Here is a 17,646-nt window from a genome sequence, read left to right on the forward strand (position 1 = left end):
AAAGCACAGATCATCTGCTGACTGCTGGGCAGCTACTCACCCACCGGAGAGCAGAGTGTGCTTATCAGGATGCTGCACCTCCAGACACCAACAGCACAATGACAGCAGGACCTGCCTGTGAAATGAGGCCAAGATAAATGATGTATTGCCCTCATCCCTAACAGTGTGGCCCAGACAGAAACCAGGTGGAGGGGAGGGAGCCAGCACCTTCTGTAAACAATCCCCTGTCTCAGCTGAAACAGCTCTAGGCTGAGAAGCTGGATTAAGAAAGTGATTCTTGCCCTGGACAGAAAGTTAAAGGGCAGGGGTGATAATGCACCGATGGCCAAAGGTGGTTGGGGGAACATAGCCATTACTCAGCAGTGGTTCATTTGACCTGGCAGGAGAACATCTGATATCTAAACAGTCCCACTCATCCTGAAGCACTCAGAAACCTCTACGCTAAATATTTGATGCCCTTGCTTGATAATGTTTATTTTGCTTTCTCCCCACCTGTGTGAGGCTAATATGCTGTGAGTGGGGAAAACATGGGGTAGCACATACCAGAGATAAAACATTAATGTGTGATCTTTTTTAAACAGTGATTTATGAGACACACTATGAAGCTGACTGGGCAAAAAAAGAAGTAGGGAATTTACTATGGGGACTAGTTTTGCATCGGTCTAAATGCCATCAGCAGCATGTGATGTCCCAGATCTTCCCTCTTCTGCCTTTGTAAGAACTTGTGCAAATCATGACACACTCAGCTGACTCATTATTTAGTACCAGGATTTTGATCGGCCTTGTCTGGGTGTCAGTTTCTCCACTTCTGCATGAATGGAAGGGGAGGAAGGAAAGGTGGATTTAAGTCAGTGTCATTTCCCTGTATCTGAGATAGTTCTATACCCTCTCATCACCCCCCTGTAAGTTAAAACAGTTTCAATACAATCATGTTTTCTGGATTGTCCACTAAAGACTGTGCCTTCTCCTTGTGTGAGTTTGTAGTTGACCAGGTGATGCCAGTTTACACCAAGAATTGAGGCACCCCAGTTTCCAAGGGGGGACCACTGCCTAGACTGTAGCCATCTTCATCTAAGCTGGTTGTCCAGAAACTCTTTACAGTCAGCAGAGTTCTAGTCAATACAGTCAGTGAAATTTAGAGGGTGATTCATCTGACCAGACATGACCTTCTCTAGAAAGAGATGGATGGTGCCCTGGACTCCACTCTCTGTACTCACTACAGTTCCAGTGATTAGAAAGGGAAGCCAGCCCAGACGGAGGTGATGTTGTTACAAACATCCACATTTAATAAAGTGAGTCGTGCCCTTGCTCTCTGAGGCTGTTAGAGACAACAACACTAAGGATAGGTTTGCCACTGGGTTTGTAAGTTGATTAGTTCTTAATTTGAGGGACCCTTATGGACCTTATGGAGGCTCTTCCATCCTAACAGCTCTGAGACCAGTTTGAACGGCAAGGCCTCTGGTCTCCTAAAGTACTCCAAAATCCTACAAGGCCTACCCAGCATTTACATCAGAAGTACAGCTTTCTCTTTTGTGTTCTTTTACAAACCAAGACCCTCCCCTCCAGTTTTTAATATCAAAGCATTTACCACACATAAGGAGAAAATACCGTGTGAGCTGGTTTCTTGCTCTACCTCAATTGAAAATATCCTTTGGCCTTTTTCATTTACCTATTTTGACAGGAAGTCTTGGGCTCTGGGCTGGTGTGTTTCCTTTCCAGATAGAAAGAACTGTGGTCTTCTAAGAATTGACGTTGTCTAGTGGTTACTTCTAAGAAATCCTGGACTTTGTTTCTGATTTCGCCCTTGTGCAAGAAAGAGGAAGCCACATTCATTTCTTTTGTCTCGATTTCCTTGTTTGTCAGAGATACAGTAAAACCCCTGTTACACAGGTTGCCCTCTTACCATTGGCCAGTAGTTTCACATTCTCAGATTCATGTTTAAAAACTCTTCATTAAAAGAAAGAGCTGGCTGTCGCTTTCTAACAAAAAGTAAATAACAGAGGTAGTCACGGTGCTGGTTCTATTGCTCTTGATCTGAGATAAACTCTTTTTTTATCTGCTGGGTTATTAGAAGCACACCTTTACTTGTGAAAGTTCAGGTGAAATTGGGATAAAAGCTGGAAAGGATGCGGGCTATAAGTATGTTTAAAATGTTATCTGTTCTTTCTCAAACATGTCTTTCCAGCTCAGGTATTTACATGCTGATAACCTTTTGGTCCCAGTGGTGCTAGGGACTTCGTGCCTTGTATTTCAAAACTGATAAGAAATTGAAAGATGTGGAAGCTCCAAGAAACATTGTGAAAAACAATCCCCTTCTTTTTTCCCTAAGTTCCTTGGGTTATTGTGCTACTTGCAACACTGAATTTCTGGAAATTATTTACTGTAGGAAATCTTTTGCCCCAAAGAACCTAAGAAGGAGATATAACTTTGAGGACTGATGGAGAAGAGGAGACATAACTGCTTTTGTTATTCAAAGGTTTGGCCTTTGTTCTCCCTTTGATCTGCCACTCTCGTGGCACTCTTCCTTCCTATCAGCAGATCAAGGAGAATTTTTATCTTGCTGGAAGCCTTTGCGTGTGTGCTGTTATTTTTTATTAAAGTCCTTTTGCAGTAACATCAGGAGTTTTGCAACTATCTCTGTCTGTTTGTCTTGTAGGTATTGAACAGACAAAAAACCTCCATGTTCTTGATGTTAAATAAGCTAGTGAGTAAATGTCCTTGGAATGCTTCGCCCCACCCCCCTTTTATGCAGTAATGTGGCCACACCATAGAAGAATATTTAGCCAAAAAGTAGACATTTAAGGAATGTTGCACATATCTGAGAAGAGCAAAGCAGGGGAAGCTCATGCTTCTGCTTGACTTTCACCAAGCTGGTAGATATTGAGAATAAACTTCCTCTGATGTTATATAAAATGAGTTCAGCAGATCTAAGGCCAAGCAGAAGTAAAGTTTGCTGTAAAAAAGATAAACAAACAAATAAGCAAAATCCACTGCAAGTGATGCTGTCTAGCACAGACTGGAGACCAAGCGAAATACTGACACTGGATTCCCATTCCTCGAGATCAGGAAGGGAAGGATCTTTGGCAGGGTGAAATTTCCCCTGCCATTCCCCACCTTATGAATAAACACAAGGGCTCATTCTCCCCAGCCCTCTCACTGGCACCTTTCACAAGCTCTCCATTGAGTGAACAAGAACTACGGGGGGATACGCAGCTCTGAATTTACTGGCAGAAACAGCAGCAGTTTCAGCTTGATGCTGTTGACCTCTGATCACTGTGTTAAGTTTTTATGTTCAAGTAGCTGGTACAAGGCCAATTTTATGAATTGAGTTTTAAAGTTGTACGAAGGTCTTCAGAAAGAACAAAATTTAGACTGTGAAGCTGTTGAAATGATGCTGATACTGATGGTAAATACTCTGATATTGCAGAAACGGAGCCCAAAAGGCACTCAGATGCTGAGCAGATACTTTGCATGCTTCAAATGCATCAGTTTAGTGACATGTATCCTCCTCTTGTGCTTCCATGAACATTTCTCCTCACTGAGAGACGATGACCACTGAAGGCAGTTAATATAATGTGCTTCGTTTGGAATAGAGTCCAGCACAGCAGGGTACTGAGGCCTTGGCACAGAGACAGTTAAGCAAGCCAGATGAGGTTCCAGTCATACCTTTCATAGCCAAGACTGTGCAATTGATTCATGTCTAGTGCTGATGATGACAGAAAAGTGCAGGCTAGTTAAAACAGGGCTCTTGGTGTATTTCATGTATGACTGGACAAAGCTTAACACAGCAGGTCAAAGACATGGCAAAAATTCAGGTCCTTAATAAAGATCCTCATGTGCATCTCACTGGAAGGCTGCAGAGGGTATCGCCCTGACGAGCTTGGCACTGCCTGCAAGCTGCAGATTCCTGCCCTCAGGTTCTGTCCACACTGTACAGCACCAGCCAGCTGACCTCAGGCCACCTTCATCAGCTGTTTGAAGTGACCTCACTCAAACTGGCCTTGGGCAGTGCCCAGACCACCCTTCCTGCAGGCAAAACTTGCTGCAAGCTCACTTCCGGCACCAGCGTGCTCGCAGGCAGCTGGGAGTTGGTCAACTCAACTTTTGTGTTCTCAGGAACAATTAAACAAGCTTGGTCCAGCATACTTAAGGAATGTCACTTCCTGCCGAGCTGCAGGAGTTGCAGCAAAGGGCAGAAGCCACCTGGGACAGCCCAACCAGCTGTGGTACCTCTGATGTCTTTGGGTGTAAGGTGCATGAAGCAGAAAGCATCTCCCCTTCACAGCACCTAGCAGAGCAAGAGCCTCACCCTCCTGGGAAACAGGGTGCACAGTACAAAATCTTATCTCTGTCATTTCCTGCCTTCTTCCCCTTATTACATCAAGAGAAAACAAGGATTTTGTGTTTGGATTGTATTGTTTGTAGGGTGGGGGTTTTTTTGATGGAGCAGCAGAAACAATATTAAATGCACAAAGAATGCCTGCTGATTTTCATGGCACTATCAATTTCCTCTCCAGCATGGAGGAGAGGCAGGGTATGGGTCAAGGGAAAAAAGATTTACTTTTCCTTGATACACACAGCCTTGGCAACACAGTTGTGAATGTACTGAATTTGTAATAAGCCATTCAAAAAAAGCTCTCCTAGAAGACTTTATAACTTTGTAGGCAACCAGCCTCCATAATCAAGTCTTACAACATAGCTCGCTACTTCATAAATTTGAAATAAATCATAAAAGGGGCATATTAAAATAATTTGTATCAGTAGGGACTGATTTAAAGCCCAGCTCCTCATCCATCAATGAGAGGCTTTCATTTACTAGCATATTCCTCCAAACTGCAGGAAAAGCTTCGCCAAATCCATTAATAATAGAGAAGAGAGACTGCACAGAGCAAATGGACAAAGGGAAAGCAGAGAATCATTCTCATAAACTTCTTCTTCTTTACAAGATCCCCTCCAAAATAATTACAGGAGACAAAATTAGACATAAAATACTTTTGATCTTTTATTGAAGAATAATTTAGGACCATTTTTAATGCCATTCGGCTCAGAGGGGATAATACATTAAAGGAGAGAGTGGCTGGAAAAAAAAAAAAAAAAAAAGAAAAAATGGAAGGCAGTAAACCCATCGGCTTCACCGGGGGAAGTCTAGAGAGGAAATGATTTATTTTGGAAACTGCTAAAGGTGATGCAAAGGGAAGGACTTTCACTTTTTTTCCCCCTCTTTTCTCCTCGTTTCGGTTGCGCCGCAGTGGGTATTTGCGGTTGGTCCCAGGGAGCGCCCCGGCCCGGAGCGGCGCGCCCCGGCGCCGGGGGAAACCCCGGGCTCCCCCCGGGCTCCTCTGCTGGGTTCCCTGCAAACTGCAGCAGAGCTGACGGTAGCTCTAACCTGTCCTTTGGGTGAGCTCTGTGTTTAGAAGAATTGCTAGGAAAAAAAAAAAAAAAAAAAAAACATAAAAAACATTTTGTTTGCACACGCTGGCGTGTTTTACCAAGAAGACTCGGCAGTGCCTTTGAAATATGAGAGCCTTAAAAAATCTCCGGCTGCTAGAAGGAGCTATATTTTCTTCACTCTGTCAATCGGCATTTAAATGTGAACTATCTCGAAGCCTTCCGTAGGAAACACAATTAAAGTGTCATTAAGAAAGCATTTTTCTCGTACCCTTTTCTGTAATAAACGAGTTAGGCTCGGTGTTTCCACGCTGTGTGGTGCGCTGAAACACGCGGTAAATCCGTGGCGATTTAACACACTAATTGGAGCAAAAAGGCTTCAAATTGGGAACCGGATTTCAAGTGGTGCTCCTTTTCATGCCAGCAATGCCAGTATTTTCAGGTGTGTCACGTTCAGAGTAACACACGGATAAATATTTTGTAGTAGTAACTTAAAAAAATAAATATTTTCCTTCCTTTCTCCGAGACATACTAGCAATACAACCAAGGTTAAAAGCCATTTCTTTGTTTGAAGGAAAATATTCTCACCTAAATTACGGAAATGCTTCGGCAAAGGCTTTTTGTTGGTGGTTTTGATCTTTTAGCTTAGCAAGAACAGGGACTCTTTGAACTCTTGGCAAAGGGTAGAGAGACTTTAGTTTTAGACCAGAAACAGTTTGTTTTACCATCTATTTACGGTGCCAATTTTTCTATTTGAAATAACAGGCACGTTGTTTTCTTTCTGGTAACGTTGTTTTCCTGCTGTCTTCCCACGTGTAGCTCCGTGCCTCGCTGTTTCCAGCTAAAAGATTGTGAAGACGTGGACAAAAAACACGAGGGGACTCCACGCACCCGCTGCTGAGCTGGGAGAGGGAAATGCACAGAAAATGATTCGGGCAGAGTTGCTGAATGAAGGAAGAAGTTAAATAAAGACAGACTGAGGTAAGATTTCCACGAGGTAATATTTCCACTGAACTAACTCCCGCGGGAAAGACCAGGAGAATAGTGGAAGATTCCCCACCCTTTCCCCCCACCTTTTTTTTTCCCCTGCCACCAAAACGCTTATGTTTTGCCATCTCACCAGGTTGTTTAATCAACAGGGACTGTGATAACCTCCAGAATTTTATAGCCATTAACAAATCCGTTAAATCTTATCGGATTAGCTTTATAGCCACTAAAAGGGAGCTCACCTTCCTCGTGTCTGATTTTAAGACATAACTCACACACGGTTGTTTGGCAATCCTGTGTGAAAGGGCTGTACACTCTCAATATAGACCTCGAATTCTCTGGAAACTCGCACGGGCTTTTTGCCAAGCCCCCAAACAAACAGCGAATGTCCCAAAAAAAAGTCTCCCCGCCTGTACCAGAGACCCAGCGCTTCGGACAGGGGCAGATTCGGCTCCCACCGTGTCCCTGAGACATCTCAGGTTTCTGGGACCGTCCCCAGCTGACCCTTGTTCCCTCAGTCACCTCACGGGGTCGGCCGTGGAGCTGCCCTACCTATCCACCCAGTTGTTATTTCGTTTGGAGCCGCTTTGGATTTGCTTTGTGGTTCTGTCTTCTTTCTTTTTAATGGGGACATGTACAGGCTTTGCAATAAGCCCCTTGCGATATTTCTGTTTTGCATCAAATTTTTATTTGCTCTTCTGAAAAAAGGCTTTCAGAAAAGTCTTTTGTTATTGTTGCTGAGGCAGATTTCAGTTTGCTGTTACCTAAAGCCATCTCCCCTGTCATGTTTTCAGGCAGAAACAAATCAGCCTTAATTTCGCTCATTTTAGGTTTTAATCCCTTGATGTTGGATATATTTTTACATATAAAAATATAGATATCTATAATTTATAATATGTAATATATATGTGTGCATTTTATACTTTATATGAATACATCTTTTTATATACATATATATCTCTCCCTTTTTCCCCCGGCTGCAATTTTTATGGTTGTACTGAGTTTGCAGGATTGTACCTTGTCACACAGACCCCCCGGGCAGAGTAAACGTCCATGAACTCTCCACCCTCCCGGAAGGGCTGACCTGTGCTCTCTGCACTGAAAAGCAGCTCCTGCCTTTCTTGGTGTGTCCTCCCTGGCCCACTGCTCTTTCTCTTTTAACCCCAAATAATTTTTCAAAGCAGCCTCCTGGCCGGGAGTGCTGAGTGCTGGCCTTCGTGAGGGCTGGCTGGGATGCAGAGACCCAGGCTTGACCCCATCTCTGGTCCTCAGGCCAAGCTGGGCCCATCTTTGGGTGAATTCATTTCAGGCTGAACTTTGTGTGAACCTGGGCCCGAGGGGAAGGGAACCCGACAGAGCAAGGCTGACGGAGGCAAGTTCTGAGCAAACCCATCAGCCTGAGTAAATATTGAACAAGTCCATGTGAAGGCTGGGGTTGAAATGGAGCTGTCAGACCAGTGTAAACTGAAAGGATAGGTGAGGCCTCTGAAGAGCAAGGAAACATTTTGTACACTCACTTCTGCAATTGTTCCTTCCACCCGAGCCCTTTGCCCCAGACCTCATTTCACCTGCCTGAGAGGCTAAAGCAACCCTGAAGCTGATCGGCGCTGAAATATCTGTGTTGGTGGAAGTGGATGGCTGAGGGGCAGAGGGGTGAGCAAGGGGACGGCACCATGGGGTGGCCGTTTCAGTGTGATGAGCAGGGAGCGTTACAGCCGCAGTCAGACATGAGACAGCAGGTTGGAGGTCCCTGACTTAAATCCAGGTGAACTATGCAGCATAAATGCTGAAAAATAAATATACTATGTATTTGTTACAAATACAAGTGAAATACATTGTCTATAAATATATATAATCCAAACAAACACACATATGCCCAGCTCCCAGCATCAAGCCCAACAGTGCTGCTGGGGCTGTGGGGCCCACAAAGTCCCAGGCATGGGGAAGGGCCGTTGGGTGTGCAAGTTCTCCCTCCCAGTCAGGATCTGAGGGCAGCTGCACTCACCCAGCACTTCCCACAGCTGCAGGTCTTTTGCCTGGTTCTCCAGGGATTGTAGTGACACCTAAAAATGTGTTCATGTCAAAATGTTGAGAGAACTTAGCAGGCATGAAAATCCCTCCTGGTTTACCTGATTTAGAGTGTATCAACTCCCTTGGCAATGTGGGTGCATAAGCAGGTGCATGGGCACCTTGCTGCCTTGGTGCCACCCACAGAAGATAGATCAAACGCTGTTGCAGTTCTGACTTGCTCGTTGTGTGATGAAAATGTCTCACCCTCATCCTGCTCTGGTTTGGCCAAGAGCTGGGGAAGGGGTGGCCCCTGATAAGTTTTTCTGTGTGAAACAAGTTTGGAGAAGCCCAGAAGGCTTCCTCCCCTCTTCTCCTCCACTTCGAGGCAACAAAGGCCGGCAATAGCCCAACCCAGCTACACTACAGTCACTGAGGGGGAGGTTTTGTCCCCAGACAGGAACCCCCATGAATGCTTCACACCTTCAGTGCAAAGAGGCTCCGGGAGCAGAGTTAATAGCAGCCAGCAAAGGGGAGTTGAAAGTAAGGAAGTCTTCAGGGTAGTATTATTATTATTTTTTAATAGAATGTCCTCTTCCGAGATCAAAAGGGCCTCACATTGTGAGAACAAATGCTTTAGGGAGAGGAGAAACATTTCACACCAAGGGGTAAGGAACAGATGGCCCTGGAGTAGCTGCCACACCAGGCTGGAGCGCCACTGTGCTCCTCGGGGCTCTGTTCTGGGAGCAGAGCCAGAGGAGAGGACTCCAGGCATCCCTTCCCCATCCCCTCCTCCCGCAGAGGGACAACAGCTCCAACACAGTGACTGCCATTAATAATTTACACAGTTACGTTTCTTTAACTGGGAATTTCCCCTTCCTTTGGGATATTAAAAGAATAAATCTCCATTAAGACGTGGCTTTGTGTGCGAGTGTACAGGGGCACTTGGCTAATTTTCCTCCTCATGAAAAATGCAATACCAGGGACCCACGGACAGACGCACACGGAGATATGGGAATATACGGGATTATAAATGGCCACATCGTTGTGTATCATTTCTATAAAACAAAGGACTGTGTGTAGACCTTGTATTTGTGATAAAGCCCGACTATGGCTGTAGGGCTAAGCCTTGATAGGGACTTCTGCATGTGGGTCTTCTCATGTGTGCCGCTTCTGTGTGTCTATGCAGATGTGCTGTGGGAAGGAGCACGCGTTCACGCCCTGTATGGATACATAGGTACCCATGTGGGTACTGAAGTACCTGTAGCAGCTGGTTTTCTGCTTCTTTGCGTGTGGGGTGGACACGAGTGTCCCTCACTACCTCATAGGAGCATTTGCCACTGGCCGAGGGACCCCCAGCCGCGGGTGTCCTGGCATGGCCTTTCCAGCCGGCTCCTGCTTCACAGCAGTGGGTTTCAGGCTCTTGAGACAAAAGGGAGCGTGAGAAACTTGGAGGGAGAGCGGGAGGGGAAAAGGAGGTTAGCTGTGTGCGGTGGTCGTTGTTGGAGAAACACGGCTCGGCAGCAAGGGAGGCGAAGGGAACGGGGTGAGGGGGGAGCCCGGAGGGGGTTACATATGTAAGGGCTCATCGGCACCGTCTCTTCAGACTCTTCCGGAGAGTCCCTTTGAGTTTCAAATGGGAGCTGGGGGCCTTTGTTGTGCCCGACACACTGACACACCACTATCCTCCTTTTTGTCCCGGTCTTTCCGCTCTTCTCCGGCTCCTGCGGACCGGGCGTTGCCCGCCTCCCCCGGAAGGGAGACAGCAGGGCTCCGGGCCCTCCCCAGGCGGCTCAGGAGCAGAGCGGGACCGGGAGACACAACCGAGGGCGAACATCGTCTCGGTGGAAACCCACGAGCTTTCTGAAGCACGACGCCCTGTTTCGATGAGACAGCTTAAATCTCACAGTTTCGACAAAACCTTCCATCGCGTTGGTTCAACGGATAGGTTAAACCAAGCTGACTCACACCCAACAGGTTATAAAGGCAATCTGGCTGCCTGTGCTTTTTTTTTCCCTCTCTCCTGATGTTTTGCAAACTGCTAGTGTAATAAAATCCTCTTTTTACCTTTTCCCCCCTCTTTTTTTTTTTTTTCTTTTCCTTATCTCTGAGCTAATTGGCCACTCAAAACTCTTTTCTTTCGAGCAAGAGAGGTGTATTAGATGGGGGAAGATTGTATCGGCGGGGAAGAGCGATGCCCTGTCGCCCAGGGACCTGTAGATGAGGTGGGCCGGGGCCGAGCGGCGCTGCGGGGCAGGGTGCCCGGTTCCAGCAGGTACTTTGGCTCATTCCTCGCCCCACTCACGCCCCCACCGAAAAGGTTTGCAAATTTGACGACGCCAGAACAATAGTTGCTCCTGGCAGCCCCTCTGTTTACTTGTTTAGAAATCCCAGAGGCGTTTCGAGGTAAAAAGGTCAGACTTATACGGGGGCTCGCTGCCTCCTCCCTCTCCGCCCGGCCCCAGGACGGCTCTGCCCCCCCGCCCAGCGCTCCGGTACCCGCCGGGCTGTGGGCTCCATCCCCCCGCGAACTCGTCTCGTGTGTTACTTATAGCGTGGAAAACACCCTTTTAGGGGTCGCCTTGGGAAGCTGAAGGAAGGAAACTAACGTGACGCTTCGTTTTGATTTTGAGTTGGATGAGCCTCACAGATCTGCCCCGTATAAATGTGAAAATCGTTTTGCCCCTCCCCGGACCCCGAGTCCGTCCCAGTTAACGTTGCTGCTTCAGCAATGCAGATCTGCTTCCGCGCCGGGATGCTTACACTGAGGATGAGGATGATTTTCTGTTCTTATCAGGCCTCGTTGCGCTGTAAAATAACTCTACGTGGGTAGAACCGCGTTTCCATCCGGCCCCGTCTGGGCGATATGCTCTGAACGCCCCCGAAGCGGAGGCGAGGGCCGGGCCCGATCCTGCCGATGCTGGGGGGGATGGAGGGAGGGCGTAGGGTACCGGCAGGAAGCAGGATCGGGCGGTTTGTTTGGGAGCTTTGGCAGCAGCCGGAGACCTTTTCCTTCCTCCTCCTCCTCCCTCCGAGCCCGGGCTCCCCCCACCCCGTGTCGCGCCTTTCCCTGGACGGGAGGGATTTCCATTTCGCTCAGAGTCGAGAGGACTTGCATGTGGAAAAAGTAAACTTTATTAGATTGAGGTAGTTTCATTTCGAGATACAGAGCACGGGGAAGGGAGTGGAAGGGAAATAGGAGATTCCGATTAAGAAACCGCTAGTTTTTCTCGATGACGTTTTTCCCTTTGAAACAATCTTCAACAAAAGTCGCCGTGGTTTTCACTTCGTCCTACCCTAAAGTTTCTCGTGGGGAAGGGAAACAATTTAGCCATGGTTAAATAATGTTTTTATCGGACTCCGATAAGCCTGAGAGGGTGGAGGTACACGGAACCGTGCTACTTCGCTCCAGGACTTCAGGCTATCGAGACGTACAATAAATAGCAGCCAGTGCATCAGTGCCCGGGGGAGCCAAGCCCCGCGGCCCCCCCCGCAGCCTTGTTCCCGTCCACCTTCACACCTCCTACGACAGTGACCGTTGCCCAAAGTACACCGAGGTCTGCCTTTGCCTCGTCTCGTTTTCTCTGATAGCACAACCTGCCCTCCCCCAGGATCAGTAACAGTCATAGTCGCAGAGCGTGTGAAAAACCCTGTAAAGCAGTAATAGTGCAAAATGGTAGCGGAAGAGTTGCAATTTTTGCTTGGTGTTTGGGTCTTTGCAGAGGGCTCTGGCATTTTGGGCGCCTCAGATCTCGTTCCAAGATATACATACAGTAAATAAAAGGGAAACAAACAAAAAAAAAATACCCCAAACTTTTTTACAATCTCGCGGGCAGCAAAAATACATCAAACGTAGGATTCTTGCAGGCAAAAGTCGTTGTGCACATTTTCAAAACGGGAGAAAACTAAATTCGTTTTAAAGTTTCTGTAGTTGAAAGTGCAGTTCCTATAGGGGAGGGGAGAAGGGAGAGGGAGAAACGTCCCTGAGACAAACGCCTATTGCTAAGGATATACGAGGACGCGGCCGCTCCTTTGGAGTCCAGTGTTTTACAGAGGGTCTATAAATTAAGAGAGAGAAATGCAAGTGGGAGAACTGGTATCACACGCGTGTGGAGACGGCCGGAGCCAAAGGGACTGCTCGGAGGGAAGCGTGGCCTTGCTTCCACGCGTGTGTGCGGATCGGACTGTGCGTGGGAGGTGCGTGGTCGTGCGTGTGTGTCTGTTGGGGTCTGCAGGGAGCAGCTGCGCCTCGAGGGCAGCCCCGGGCTCATCCCTGTGCCCCCCCGGGGACGCCTTTCAGGAAGACACGGAGCTGGGGGAGGCCTCAGGTGAGGTGCAGTTGGATTGATCTGAGGCTTCACTCGCTTCCTTCGCAGACCTGGAGACAGCAGCTGGGGCGAGACCTTCCTTTTCCCTTTTCTTCTGCTTCATCCGCCTGTTCTGAAACCAGATCTTGACCTGGGTTTCGTTGAGCTCCAGGGTAGCGGCGATCTCCACCCTCCGGGCCCGGGTGAGATACTTGTTAAAGTGAAACTCCTTTTCCAGCTCCGTCAGTTGCTTGGTGGTGAAGTTGGTGCGGATGGTGTTGGGCTGGCCCAGCAGTCCGTACTCCGACACTTTAGCTGTTAAAGAGCAAACACCAACAGGGCAGGAGCAACCAGAGAAATTCCCTCGGGGGGGGGGGGGGGGGGGGCTTTCCCCCGCTCCCCTTCTCTCCTGGGCACTTGGTCCCTCCACCACCCGGAGCTTCGTGTTCCCTCCCGCATCCTCAGCTGTCCCTGGCTTCCCAGCCCAGGGTTACACACCTCCCCGGGCTCTGCAGAGCTGCCCCCCTTCCCTTCCAACCATTCCTTCCAGTTCGCTGCAAACTGCCATGAAACTTGAACGTCCCTGGGAAGGAGTGGAAGGGGAGGGCGAAGGTGATGATGGGGGGAGGAGGGAAGATCGTGATTTAAGGAAGATTGTGGAGAAGGAAGTTGAACAATAGGGGAGATGGAAGCCACGACTGTGGAAGAAGCAGGAAGCCCCGAGCGTTTCCTATTCCGAGCTGGGCTTAAATCGCATTGGGCCTGCGGGAAACTGAGATCAGGGACTCTCCATCAGATGTGTCTGGAAAATCTCTAGCGGGCTTTTCCGCAGCGCTGAGCTGGTGTTTTAAAAAACAAAACCAAAACCAAAAAAACCCAAAGCAAACCAAATCCGTGTTCCCCTGGCAGATGAGCCCAGTTACCTTGGGGTTTGTAAAGCCCGGGGAAGGCAACGTTTCCGTGCAGGGCTGGGGAGCTGCCCCCCGCCTCCCTCCTCCCCTCGGTGGGGACCATCCTCACCCAGCTCTGCGCTCCCCAAACTCACCTGTCTTGGGGGGGTTCCTCTTCACTTTCATCCAGTCGAAGGTCTGTGTGGCGCTGGCGTTGGGGCACGGCTCGGAGGGGCACGCAGGGTCTTTGTCCTCGTTTAAAGAAGTCGAGAGGTTGCTGTAAACGCCGGGCAAGTAACTGGGCTGCTCCTGCCCGTAAAGGTGTTGTTGCTGGTACTGCCCAGCGGCCCCGCAGTAGCTCTCTGCTATGGAGCTGAGGTTGGATCCCGCGTTGGCGGAGTAGGCGGCCGCTTGGAAGTACACACCATCCGCGTCCTGCTGGCCGAGGTAGAGCTGGTGGTGCCCGTAGCTGGGGCTGCAGGTTTGGGCTGGGTACCCGGCCGCCGGGGCCGCTCCCGCGAAGGGGATGGGGCGGCCGGAGGAGGGAGGGTGGTAGCCGGGGCTCTGCGGGGGGAGATGGGCGGCCGCACTCCCTCCCACGCCAAAGCGCCCGTCTCCGTTAAAAGTGTCACTGGCAGGGCTACCTGAGCAGGAGGGGAAGGAAGGGGAGCTTTGCTCTAAATGGTGGTAGGCGCCCGTCCCACGGTTACAAATTGCATACTCTAAGAAGGAGTTCATCCTAGTATTGTCCATCTGCCACTGATGGAGGAGGGTCAGCCTGTTTTGGGGGGGATTCCGCCTGCCCTACAACCTTTAGATAGTATGTCAAAGCTGTAAAACTTCCTTCCATGCATCGCTGGCCCTCGAACCCCGCAGCCTTCGGCGGGGCCGGGGTGGGGGCAGGGGGAGGTGGCCACGTGGTCCGCCCCCAGCCCAATGAGCGAGGGGCTCCTGAAGTTTGTCACATCTCTGAGCTCATCCATCAAGGCCCTGACATTTGCATGACAAAGGGGTTTCAATCAAATCCTGCCCATCAATCTGATAACAACACGAATACGTCAAAATCTTTCCTCAAAGACTTTAAAAGAGAGGAGGGAGGTGGGGTGCGGGGACGTGGAGGGCAAGAGGGGCTCGGGAAAGAACTAGAATTATACACAACTGTTTTAAGTGCTAAAAAGGTCCCCAAGTTATGCGATCAGCCAAATCCAGCAGAACTTCCTCCTGCCCCGACTTAAAAAGAAGGTTTTGCCCAACCCTAGCTCCACGTGAGAAAAAGAAAGGCAGAGGGAAAAGAAGTAGGGAGGTTTGACCACTCTTCCCCCAAGCATAAAAGGATGCTCTTTTCTTAATTTCGAAACTTTGCCCTAGAAATTTAATTGAAGATGTTTGGCGTTTTCTAGGCTGAGGAGTCTAATAAAAGCTCAGAAGAAAAACACGCTCCATGTGTTTTAATTTTGCCACACCGGCTTTGTGTCTAGAGCCAGTGTGGGTAAAAGCAATGTAATTAAATCAATATTCTAATGAGGCGATGAAATAAAGTTAGGAAGACAGAATGTCTTTTGTTGGAGAAATACCATACCCAGCTTAGCAGTTGGAGGAATGGAACTAAAAATCATCCATGTGTCTATCTACGTATCTTCCTATCCATCCACTTACCCACACACCTACCTATCTACACGTTTACTACTGAAAATAGGAGGTGTTTTAAGGGCTTTAACGAATGCTGGAACTTTAAACTCTTCCTTTCCATGGCAAACCTGGTTTGATCTTTCCCCGAATCTGTTGCCAGACTGGAGCTTTCCCCTAGCAGAGTCCAGCTGATGAGTAGGTGGAAAGATACTGAATTCAGGCCGGCCACTCCACTGCTGAGAGAATGGAAACATAGGTAGGCAACATTTATTTACTTGTTAGCAGAAGGGAGACAAGAGCACCCAACAATATGACGCCCACAGTCATTTGTTACTTGTCAAGATATTTACTGGTTATTCAGCCTCTAAGAAGAACCAGGAGGGCTCTTTTTTTTTTTTTTTTTTTCTTCCCCAGGCCAAAAGTTCACTTTGAAAGGCATAAACATGTCCTTCAGTTGGTAGGTTTGGCTGATGCAACACAGTTGGGGTAACATTTGTTAAGAAACTGCAACACAGGCAGCCATGGCATCAACCTTCCTCCCTTCTCTAAATCCGCCCCAAGAGAAAGAGGGAGTTTTAGCCAATTACAACTCTCGTCCTTCAATAAAAAGTATAAGGAGAAAACTATTTCCAGAGCTGCGTGCCTATTTATTCATTTATTCTGCCGACTTTGCTGATGCTGAGATATTCAAGAAAAAAAACCTTTTAGGTTACAAATGTTCTCTGAAACTCGCTAGCTCCTTTTTTGCATAAAACAACCGAAAGTGATTATAAAGATTCAAAGCAACTCTCATGTCATTCCCCTCGCAAGAGAAATCGGTTTCTAATTTGATTCCAGGAGTGTTTTTTATATTATGTTGCACTCGCGTTTAAATTGAATGTATTATATTTAAACGATGCCTACAATAGGTGATTTATGGGTGTAAAATGAAAAAAGAAAAGGATAGATGTTTATTTCATCCTTGAATCAATTGTTTCGTATTGTCTGATAATTTTCCACTGTAATCTCACTCCACTGTTACATTAGGGGGATGCTTTATGTCATTAAAATACAGCTGTCTTCTGGAGTTTCAGAATTAGCTCCGAGAGAGCTCACTGCTGGGGAATTATGGAGGAAAAAGTTTTGCTATACAGCTCCGCTCAGCGAAGGCTAAACCAAAGTTTGGACCTGAGGCAGCTCTGGGGTGAAAGCACGGAATTTCTTTGGTCGGTGGAAAAATCGGACAGGACGGGATCAGAATTTTAGCAGCAAATATCCCGACCCCAGCAGGGGATGAAGTGCGGTCCTCGGGCTCCTGGGAGCCACTCCGACCCGGCTTTTGAGGGAAAGTGAAGATCTGGTGAGATGGGTGTGTGAAAGCGAAGATAGAGCCGAGGAGGTGATGTGCAGAGGTGAAGTCACTTTGGCAAAGGCTTTTTTTTTTTTGGTCCTTCTGTTGAGGTAACGGTCAGACCACGAAAGTTGGGGTGTTGGAGCCGAATTCCTTCCAGAAAGGGGCCGCTGCCTTCCCGCTCCTCCCTGCCCGCGGGCGCTGCGGGGCCGCTTGCCATCTGCTCCCCTCCGCAGCCTGCTCAGGCCTCTCACTTCTTACCTGCTGTGGAAGTTGGGGCAGCAGAACACCGGGCAGATCTCGAGGGGTGCTGGGTTCCCACCCCCTGCCCGGGTCCGGCATCCCTGGGGCTCCCCTGGCTGCCCCTTCCCAGAGGTGCCAGGCCGACGGCCCCGGGCAGGGAGGGCGGAGTGGTAGCGCTTCAGCCCACGCTGCCCTCCGGCTCCGGCTTACCTCCCCAAAGTGACATGGTCTTCCCCAAAAAGCATGGCTTGTGGCGACTACGCGGTATTTTCGAAAGCCGCAGCGTCAATGTGCGTGCAGGGGCACTGGGAACGGCTTAGGAATCGCTTTTCCAAATTTCCTGCGTAACCCCTTGCCCTGGATCCGTTATCAAATTACTGCTGTTATTATCATTGATTTTAATTCCCTTTGCCAAGAAGGTGTGAGACCCAGATTTGGTACAGACCTTCCTAACCTGCAGGAGAAAGAAATACCAGATTATTGTTAACGACCAATCGCCGGGTGAGATGTACACGTTTATTTCTGTAAAACCTCCTTTATGGGGAGTTGAGAGAGGGAAGGCGGTCAAAGAATAGGTGTAGGTGGAGATTCTCAAATTATCAGAACTCCGTCCCATATCCTCCCCAAATTGTTACTTAGCCTTTCATTATATTTATTACCTGATTTTCACTTATGTATTGAAGGAAACTAATTATTCCTACCCCCTAAACCACAGACGGCACCGTTTTGGGGATGCTGCTGTCTTTCACTCGACAGGATTAAAACAAAATATCTGGCGATGGATGAGGCTATAGGGTGAGCGGGGAACTTTAAGATCTTGATTCCTGGAAAAAGAAACTGCTGTCCCGGAGCGGGCTGGGCTGGT

At 48.4% G+C, this 17,646-nt stretch overlaps 1 protein-coding gene across 1 annotated transcript; it reads right to left on the reverse strand.

Annotated features, from left to right (window-relative positions):
- Positions 1–12,561: 12,561 nt before the first annotated feature.
- On the reverse strand, positions 12,562–14,332 carry HOXB1 (homeobox B1; the record flags this gene model as incomplete). Its single annotated transcript, XM_082495167.1, has 2 exons — positions 12,562–13,004; positions 13,735–14,332. The coding sequence occupies 2 exons, from the start codon at positions 14,330–14,332 to the stop codon at positions 12,679–12,681; spliced, it is 924 nt and encodes a 307-aa protein (XP_082351293.1). The 3' UTR covers positions 12,562–12,678.
- Positions 14,333–17,646: the final 3,314 nt, after the last annotated feature.

The sequence above is a fragment of the Vanellus vanellus genome, assembly GCF_965231255.1.
Source record: "Vanellus vanellus genome assembly, chromosome: 24".
In the NCBI taxonomy this organism is placed as follows: domain Eukaryota; kingdom Metazoa; phylum Chordata; class Aves; order Charadriiformes; family Charadriidae; genus Vanellus; species Vanellus vanellus.